The 10,165-nt window shown below is 48.9% G+C and overlaps 1 protein-coding gene across 1 annotated transcript in view; it reads left to right on the forward strand.

Annotated features, from left to right (window-relative positions):
* ANKFY1 (ankyrin repeat and FYVE domain containing 1) overlaps positions 1–7,377 on the forward strand; it is a 46,839-nt gene extending 39,462 nt beyond the window's left edge. The window contains exons 21-25 of the mRNA XM_079955432.1: positions 1,349–1,439; positions 1,840–1,964; positions 2,688–2,834; positions 3,348–3,438; positions 4,550–7,377. Of these exons, the coding sequence (XP_079811558.1) occupies positions 1,349–1,439; positions 1,840–1,964; positions 2,688–2,834; positions 3,348–3,438; positions 4,550–4,682 (587 nt within the window). The 3' untranslated portion in view covers positions 4,683–7,377. The remainder of the gene's footprint in view (positions 1–1,348; positions 1,440–1,839; positions 1,965–2,687; positions 2,835–3,347; positions 3,439–4,549) is intronic.
* Positions 7,378–10,165: the final 2,788 nt, after the last annotated feature.

Genomic DNA, 10,165 nt, shown 5'->3' on the forward strand with positions numbered 1-10,165 from the left:
CTGCTTTTGATGTCGAAAGATGGGTGGATTTGATTTTTTTTTTTTCTTGTTTCCTGGCAAAATCATTAGCTCCAGCTTGCTCCTCCCCCTTTCTCCTAGCTGTTGTAGGGAAAGGATTTCCTGGGCCAGAACAGACACCTTGGTACTGTTGCAGATCCCTTTCAGGATTCTTTTGAGGCTGGGAGCAGCGTTCGTGGTGGCACTATAGTGTTATTCCAGCCAGGCCTCCCCCAGCAGGGCCTAGAGTAGGGATGGGGCCCTCCAGATGTTGTTGGACTGTGACTCCTGCCATCCTGTTCTGACTGGGACTGATGGGAGCTGGAGCCTGGAGGCTGGCTGCTTTGTTGTCCGTGTTGTGTCTGCTGCATTTGTGCAGGAGCATCTATAGCAAATGGCATCGGCTTCAGAACTGTTTCCTTAGTACAGTGGTACCTCAGGTTACATACGCTTCAGGTTACAGACTCCGCTAACCCAGAAATAGTCTTCAGGTTAAGAACTTTGCTTCAGGATGAGAACAGAAATCATGCTCTGGCGGCGCGGTGGCAGCAGGAGGCTCCATTAGCTAAAGTGGTGCTTCAGGTTAAGAACAGTTTCAGGTTAAGAACGGACCTCCGGAACGAATTAAGTACTTAACCAGAGGTACCACTGTATTTTAGCTTTCCTTATAAAGAGGAACTGCCAAGTTTCTAGCTGCTAAGCTTGTGGAGGGATGCTGGAAATGGGAAAGTGCTCTGTGCTTGCTGAAATCTGAGAAGGTGGGCAGGAGTACCCATAAGGAGCAGAAGTGAGGATAAGCCATAGAATCGTAAAAAATTGTAGAGCTGGAAGGGACCCAAAGAGTCACGGAGTCCTGCAGTGCAGGATTCACAGCTAAATGAATGCAAGTAGGGCACAGTGCGGAAGAAACTATGCAATGCAAAACGAATATCATCCTAATCTGTAAAATGCATACAGGTTGCATTATTCCTGTTGGACTCTTTTTGTGTAGAGTCCTCTCTTTAAAATGATTTCTTAAAAAAAATAAAAAAGGACCTACGGACAGTATTAAACTAACCTGTCCTGCCAGTGCAAGGAGAGATTTACACCTCTCTAACCATGTTCCCCTCAGATCTGCTCCGGAGCGTTCAGGGAACCTCTAGAACAGATTGGGGGGGCATGTGGGGGGGAAACATTCCATTGCCCAAGGTGAAATTCCTGCACAGATGGAAATCTGGTTTAATGCAACCTGGTTTTTGTTTTTATTTTTGCATGATTTGAATGCAGCCTTTGGTTTTAAGTGGCATGGAGAGGTGGCTACAGATCTTCCCTTTCCCTTTGAATCATGCATTCCATCTCTCTCCCTTCTCAGCCCTGCACCTGGCAGTGATGCAGGGACGTCTGACTAACATCCGTGCCCTCCTGACAGAGTGCACTGTGGATGCAGAAGCTTTTAACCTCAGGTAAATGTAACAGCCGCCTTTGCTGGGAAAAGGGACTCTGAGCATCTCTGTACTATTTTCTCTCTCATTCAGTAGCAGGGGGGCGAGGGGCTTCTCCTCCCGCTTGCTTCATTTAGCGGAAGGGCTGTGCAAGGGATTCTTTGGTAATTTTGCAGTATTGGCAGGATGTTCCATGCCCTCTCCTGGTCTTGTCTTGGAGCAGGACTTGGGCCCAGCTTCGTAAATATTTATTTTGTGGCAACAGCAAGCCCTAGCAGTGGGCCATAGGAGGTTTAGAAAGCTCCCCTTTTACTCCAAAAGTACCACCCCAAAAACGTAACCCTGCAGTGGGGAGCTGAGGACTTCTTGCCCTGCGCCGTGGCTTTTGTCCTGCGTGACATCCTCTCTGTCTCCTTGTCAGGGGTCAGTCCCCGATGCACATCCTGGGGCAATACGGGAAGGACAATGCGGCAGCCATCTTTGACCTCTTCCTGGAATGCATGCCGGAGTATCCTCTCGACAAGCCAGACGCTGAAGGGAACACCGGTAAGCCTCTGCCGATGGGTTTGGCTAAAAAAGCTATGCAACTACCATCATCAAAGTAGTCTCTCAAAGTCCTTTTGCATGTGTCTTGCTGTCCTGGACTAGCTGGATGCAGTGGAGTTGTGGAAGGAGTCCCCAAGGGGAGAAGGCCCAGAGTCAGGGGTTTGGTGTTGGGACCATGATGAGTGGTCAGAGGGAGAAGAGGGGAACAGACAGGGGGGAGGAGGTGTCGGAAGCTGAAGAGGCAACAGGGCTTAGTGAGCAGGGAGAGGCTGTGGCAGAGAGCAGTCTAGAAGTGGCAGGGTGGGGGGGGAGAGAGAAGAGGCAGAGATGAAGCAGGCTGCAGAAGAAGCCAGGAGGTCTCCCCCTCCTGCTGCGACCAGTTCCATCCCACTTGATCTCCCAGAACCAGAAGAGGGATGAAGAGGGCAGAGCAAACACAGACAAGGTGGGGAAGTCTCAGATTTCAAGGGAAGGACCTAGGAGAGCAGTAGGAAGGTGGGGACCTTGAGTCCTCACAACTGTCTCGTTGGGGCAAGACGCTGGGAAGAGTTGCCTAGCCTCCTGAGTTAACTTCACTGACACCATGTGATTTATTGCCGACCTGCTCCTGGCTCTTCCTGTGGAATTTCGCTTGCCTGGGTGCAGGACAATTGGCAGTTTCGGGACTGGCTAAGCAGAGACACGGACAATGAAATCTCTCTCTCTCTCTCTCTCTCCTCCCAGTGCTTCTCTTGGCCTACATGAAGGGAAACGCCAACTTGTGCCGGGCCATTGTGAGAGCTGGCGCTCGCCTGGGCGTCAACAACAACCAAGGCATCAACATCTTCAACTATCAAGTTGCAACCAAACAGCTTCTCTTCCGGCTGCTGGGTAAGTGCCCTTGAGCCCTGCTGCTTCTTTGTCGTGCAGCAGGTGGGCTGTGTGTAGAGAAGAAGGAGGCCTTTAGGCAAGGCTTGCAGGGAGGGAGAGGCAGGAAGCCGCCTCAGTCTGAGGGCCACGTTAAGTTAGACCAAATCTCTACTAGTGGGATGATCAACTGGTGAAATTATTTGAAAGAGGGCAACCTTACAGGGGCCACATGCCAGGGGTGGGTGTGGCTAGAGGCAAAAGTGGGCGAGACAACAAATGCAAGTTTTCCCTCTGCCCCATAAACTAGTTTCCACACTCCCCTCTCTGTCCTTTCCGCCCAGGCAAGCAGAAGTCACGATCAGAGCTCAAGCCCTTGAGGGGGCTGCACAAATGGGGTGAGATGTTGAGGGTGAGATGTCTAGTGTGTCTGGCAGGCAGCCGTACACGTAGCTGAATTCAGGGCTTGGGTAGGTCACAAGCCACGGTGGCAAAGGCTGGCGAGGAGCCTCTTGCATTTAATTCTTTCTTGCGCAGACATGCTGTCCAAAGAACCCCCCTGGTGCGACGGCTCCAATTGCTACGAATGCAGCGCCAAGTTTGGGGTCACGACAAGGAAGCATCACTGGTAAGGGGCGGCCTTTTCGGATTGATCCACCACTTGGACGCAGCTTTGATTTGTTTCATAGGTAGTTCCGCTCAGAACCTGCCGCCACCCTTGGAAGGCTGCCTGGGCTGAAGGCATAACTCCCTCCAGAGGAGGCGAAAAGTCGCCTCTCACCTCTTCCTAGACTGGGCCTGGGGAAGGGGAGGAGAGGCAGAGAAGCCCATTGGGATAGGTTTCAGGGCTAGCACAGACCTGCTGTGCAAGGGCAGGGCATGGGCAGTGTGGAAAGGACAAAGAGTTCTTCACTGAAGCACTTGAGGTCTGTGCAGCATGAGACAGTAGTGTGCTTGCTTTAGCGATCTTGTGCACAGAAACATGAAGACCATGTGCCTTTGGTTGTGGTCCAAAACACAGGATCCACCCCATAGTTTTCCCCCCACCCATCATCCTAGCTCTGCACGCAGTGGGAGAGTGTTTTCAATATGGACCATTTGGGGCATGTGCTACCTGGCCAGGTAGCTTAACTCTATAACTTTTAATCCTTGTTTGGACCACCACCAAAGTGCTTGGAGCAGGTTGGAAGGCCAAGGAAGGAGAGTTCTTGGAGCTCTTAGGGGCTCTTCCCTCCTTTCTCCTCCTCTTGGGATTTGGTAAGCCAAGGGTGGGGAGCTTGTGGCCATGCCGATGCTGTTGGGCTCTGTTGGCCATGCTGGCTGGGGCAGATGGGAATTGGGAGTCTTACCCGGAAGTCCCCAGGTTCCCCCATCCCTGTTGATAGCACTGTAATTAACTGATGAGCTGCTTTCGATGAAGGTACCGCAGACTTTTAAATTCTGGGCAGCCCAGTTCCCATCTCCAGTCACAAGCTGCTTTATGAGAAATGGCTCCCTTTGGCACTGTGTCGTCTTGGTCCAGGCAGGGGGTCTATCTGCCAGGTGGGGCTCAGGACACAATGCCAGCTTTCAGAGCAAGCACCTGATAAATGGTGGCAAAGGGGTACGATACCCTGAAGGCGCAGCAACACCCCCCTCTCTTTCTAAACTTCCTCGGAAATTGGGAAGCAGAGAGGCTTCTTGTTAAGCACAGCTAGGCAGAAAAGAGCACGGCTGAAATTTTCTTTCCTCTCTCGCAGCCGGCACTGCGGGCGCCTTCTCTGCCACAAGTGCTCAACCAAGGAGATCCCCATCATCAAATTCGACTTGAACAAGCCTGTCCGGGTCTGCAACATCTGCTTTGACGTCTTGACTCTGGGCGGAGTTTCCTAGTTCCCTTGCGCAAAGGAGAGTGACTCCCGGGCCACGCCCCTCCTTCCTCCTTGCAAACCGCCTATCGCAGGGATGTGGGTTGCAGGGTGCGGGGGGGGGCACCTATTTTGTCTTCCTGTTAACGGCCGAAACTGATTGACTTAAGGGACCACGCAAACACTATATTCCAGTATAAATGGGTTTTGTACGAATGCTAACGCTAGAAAACTGGATCGGGAACAACTTGGAACTCTTGCAAAGTTGGTGCGAGAACAAATGTGAACTGAGTGAGAGGCCCTCTCCTTACTCTGGCGCGGGGCAGAGAAAATGAAAATTTTGCATTTGTGGATCATGTAACATAGGCAGGCCTGTTCAAATGGCTGCCGGGCTGTGAGCCGGGCTGCTTCAAAGCCCAATCACATTGTGGGGTGCGGGAGGGGGTGGGTGTTTGAATATTGTGAGCACTTAACAAATTCCTGGGTAACTCTGTGTGATGACCAGCCCCTCTTGTTACCATCCTGGAGAGGTTTTGGTTCCCTTGCTGGCTTTTGTCCTAAAATGGGCAACTGTGCTATGCAAAGTGAGTGTTCCCTCCCAGAAGAAGCTGCTGTCTTCAAAACAGGGTTTTGTCGTTTAAATGCATTTGCTGAAGAATTCCTTTGTGTGGCCTTACGACAGAAGCTTTACACTTTCTCCTGCTTGAACAGGAGCTGCAATGGCAGCTCCCATGCTGTCAGAACATTGATATCTTCCCTTCCCAATCTGCTCTCTTCCATGTTAAAAATAAAGATTAAAAAATAGGCAGGAGGAGGAGGAGGACAGACAGACAGAAAGAGAAAGCGAGCTTCGTTACCAAATTAAAGGCTCCTGGAAGGGAGGAAAAGCTACTGGCTGGCCCTTTCAGCACATATCGATAACTTTGCAAATAGTCATATGTTTACAGCAGTTTTCGCCAAGCTGGTGCCCGCCAGATGTTCTGGGCTCCCATCAGCCCCAGCCAACACGAGTCCAGATCATCTGAAGGGCAGCAGCTGGGCAAAGGCTGGTTTACAGTGCTGTTGGAAGGAAGGTCCAGCTGTTTGGACTAGCTCGGCGTTGGGGAACACAGTGTAGGAGCTAGCACAGAGCATCTGGATTTGGCTAGTTGCTTTGATGGACGGGGTGGGACAAGGCAGGGGTGACGGTGGCACAGAGCCTGATGTGAGGGTGATGATCCAGTGGGAGCTGATCGCAAAGGCAGCCGTGTCCTAGCTGCACCTCTGCTGACCACCCGGAGTTCCCAGCTGTCATGGTTTTTCCCCTGAGGCCTTCTCTGTTTAAGATGCTGTTAGTGACTTGGCCTTCTTGAGGAGCTCTGCATCCAAGCTGCGCTCGCCGAGATCACTGCAGCTCCAGTGCTAGGCCAATATCACCTGGCCTTAACTGGTTTTCTTTTTTTACACACACACACATTTTCTCCACGACGGCTAACTTTGTCCATTGGGTCCGCTTCTTCCAAAGGAGCACAAGGGGGTCCCTGCAAAAGCAGGTCCTGACACTGAAGAGGCTGTTTGGGTGCGACTCTGATACAGCAGGCAAGAAGACGCCCCACGTGCTCAGACGTAAAGCTCTTTGCCTTCTTAGAAACACAACAAAGTCCTGGGAGGTGGATGTGGCAAAGTCTTCTGTCGCTGCTCCAAAATGAATCGGTTGGGATGTGTGTCTCTTAACCTTAGTAACCACTACTTTTTCATTCTGTGTACATATATATATATATATATATAAGGGGGAGAGGGAAATATCATTTATAACGTCAGATCTCATTTTCTTTTTTCCTCTCTGCCCCCCCCCCTTCTAGAATACTAATCTGTCATCCCCTACTTACATATGTTCGTGTGTAAAAAGACCTGAAAAACCACAGTGCTACTTTTTTATAGGATATAACAGCTTTATATGTTCAGTAAAATCCTGGGCTATGTGCAGTAAAAGACAACTTGGGTGGAGGGAATCTATGAAGATTGATGCTAAAAACAATACATTTCAAGTGGGGTTAGCCCTTCTGACCTCTGTCAGGGGAAAAACTGGAATTCCAACCCTCTTCAGTTATGTGTGGGTTTACTGTGTTTTCCACGCCATCACTTTGTGGGGAGAATTCCTGCTCGTCTCTGCTCTCCTCTTCCTGCCCCCAGCCCTCTGCTCCAAAATAATCTGTCTCAACACCTTCTTGACCTGCCTTTGTCTCTCTGCCCCTGAGGAATAAGGCATTTAGGAAGGGGTGTCCTTTTCACAAAAGGCTTGTTCCAGAGGAGCGCCGGGGAGGAAAAAAGAAGCAGTGGGACAGTAGCATTTCACCTGGGAACGGTCTCTTGACACATCAGATGGTCACTTCAAGGCCAGTTTAACACTGCACAGGTGCTGGCGACGGAGCTCGGTCATGCACCATGAATCCGATCCTCTCTTAAAAGTTCCCCTTTCTAGATTCACAGGCATTTCTCTGAACTGGCATCATGTGTGTGACTAACCCAAAAAAGCAGAGTAGCACCCCTTCTGGGTTGTTAGCATTTGAGCAAATGATTCACTGCAAAAGCTGCCTGTGCACACAGCCCCACAGAACCTGGAAATTGAGGATGGGGGTGTTTCCAGGATGGCAGTGCATTTTTGGGTTCTAGATGGACTTCGTCGGGTTGCACAAAACTAATCACTGTAAAGCACTTTTAATAAAAGTTTTTAAGCCTGAGTCTGCATGACTGGCCCGAAGATTGTGTTACCAGGGGAGAAATCCACCATAGCCTGTGAATTGGCTGGAAGAGGCTGCAGTAGGAATTATTTCTCCTAGCCTAAGCCTCCTTGTTTCAAACGCCCTTGCAGGGAGAGAAATGGATCTTCAGAGAGGATTCTCACCAAATCTCATTCTGCTGTAGCTTGCACTATCATTTGATCAGTTGACTTGCTGTGAAATGGAACCCTAAAGATTTTGCTGGGGCTTCCAAGTTTGAAATTCTGATCTGTATTTCCCAGTTTGACAAGTGAGGTGAACTTTTATTACCCGTTCTTGTGGAAGGCTTACTGGCCGCGTGTTACGCCCTCTCTTGGAACTAAAAACACGATCCCTCTTAAACGTCTTGTTTTGTGTTCTGAAGATGGATTAACAAAAATGTGAGGATTGTATACAGCTGGGGCTGAGGAGTTCTAGGAGAGCTCCAAATCAACTCCCAGCAGTGGGCTTCCTTTAGTCTATGCCAACCCCCCAGCCAAAGCAGGTGTTTGAAACTCGAGGGTATCTGCACGGTTTGGGGGGCTGGCACTCCAGAAACATTTCTAGTGTTCTGGTGATAGCTGCCTCTTTGTTAGACAACTTTCTGATTTTTCAGACCTACAGGGCTTTTTAGTTTCCCATCTCGAGAAGGCAAAATGCAGGATGCAACTCAAGATGCAGGAAATCCAAACTCCTTCCAAAGCAATCCATAATGACCAAAGCAGACTTGGGTAGTGTGTGCATTGAGGATGCAGAAGGCAGAATGCCTGTTCTTAGCTCCGTGTACCCAACATCAGCCCACGGCTGTTTTCCCTGTCCTCCTTTCCCTTCCGTTCTGCATTTTAGGCAGAGGTGTTGAATGTGACTTGCACTGTGAACTCAGTAGAAGGAAAACCCTTCACTTTTGGTCAGTACCCTTCCAAGTTGTCTTTAAAAATTAAATTCTGCAACAGTAGAAGCCATTGCCCGGTGCCTGATCATGGGGAACTTGCCTTTTTGTAAAGTAACTCAATTAATGTCACTGAAAGATGACTGTGAGATGTCACCAACACAAGATGATATTCTGTCAAAGTCCCTTGGCTGCAGCTGCTGTGCTCCCTAGCTTTCTATTGGGGGTGGGGAGGTGGGGAAGAGACCCAGTTTTGGGCAACAAGCCACCATTCCTCTTTCTTCTAAAAGGTCTCTGTGAACTCTGCTTTCATCCTGCAAAGATCATCCACTAGGCCAAACACATTCTCTGTCTTCCTGGGTTTTTTGCACAAGGAAAATGAGCAACAGCAGGAAGTTCACTGTGCTCCTGATAGCTGGTGGGCTGCATCATTCCTACAGGCCTGATGTGAGTCTGGGTCAAACCAGGCTCACGGGGCCTTAGATGCTGCCTGTATTGTTATGTGTTGTCACATTCCAATGAAATGTGCTTGTTTGGCAAACCCAGCCGTGCTCAGTCATGAGGCTGGCCTCTTGACCCTTAACCAGCAGGGATCACCTGTGCTGGCCAACTCGCACCTTATTTTCTTTTTTAGAAGGCAGAAAATCCAAGGGGCTGCTGCTCAGGATACCCACCCATCCAAAACCTCGCTTATCTAAAACCTATCTCACGAGTAGAGATTTGGTCTAACTTAACATTTTTGTTGTCTAGCAAGTTGCTTTATTTAGCAGGATATTAAGGACTAGTTTTTGTCTTGGAAAAGGGTAACAGAATGCAATAGTGTTGCCTGTGCGATGGGCATGCATTTTGAACTGAACATTGAGGAATCTTCTTTCCTCTGACCACCATACAAACAGCAGTTGAGGTTTTACGCCAGTCTGCTGAACTCATTTCAGAGAGCAGGCAAGGGAATGCTCCTTCATATACAAAAGAAAGTGCCCTAGCAAGGCAGGGAGGTTAATTTATTTTTCTTTCGTATATAGGTCGGCAGTCTTATCATACAAGCCCAAATCTGTCTGAAGTGGTACAGCACCCCTACCCACACCACAGGTTAGCTGACCACTGCAACTGCTGTCCTGAGAACTGAGAGCCCTCAACTCTAGAATGGACACTTCTATAATCTCCTTGTCCCTCCTGGAAGCTGCCTGGAGTTACTGCAGTAAACCAACACCTTTTGCATGTGAAGATAATGGTTGAAGGTAACGGGCCTGGATGGGCTGGCTAAGAAAGTATCTGAGTCTTTGGGAAATCACTGGTTTTTATTATTACTTTGCAACGTTTCCTCAAGTCTTTGTAAAGCGATGTATTTTTTCAATATTTATATGCCTGTGTAATTTCTTGTAATAAAGAAACCTAATTGAATTTGATGGTGTACATGTGTTCATTAGTTGCAGAAATGCCACCTGGTGGAAGGATTTAATAGTGCTGTAGGTTGCTTATTTTTGTGTGAGGTTAAAAAGTACATACCTTTTTTTTTGCTCTATAAGACTCACTTTTTCCCTTCTAAAAAGTAAGGGGAAACGTGTGTGCGTCTTATGGAGCAAATGCAGGCTGTGCAGCTATCACAGAAGCCAGAACAGCAAGAGGGATTGCTGCTTTCACTGCGCAGCGATCCCTCTTGCTGTTCTGGCTTCTGAGATTCAGAAATATTTTTTTTCTTGTTTTCCTCCACCAAAAACTAGGTGCTTCTTGTGGTCTGGTGCGTCTTATAGAGCGAAAAATATGGTAATTGATCTGCACTGCCCTCCAGCATGACACCGGACAGCAAATGATCCTTGAGCTTCAGTTTCTAAACTATGGTTAACACAAACCATAGTTTATTTTGATATACGAATTATGCTC

The sequence above is a fragment of the Podarcis cretensis genome (assembly GCF_951804945.1).
Source record: "Podarcis cretensis genome assembly, chromosome: 15".
NCBI lineage: Eukaryota > Metazoa > Chordata > Lepidosauria > Squamata > Lacertidae > Podarcis > Podarcis cretensis.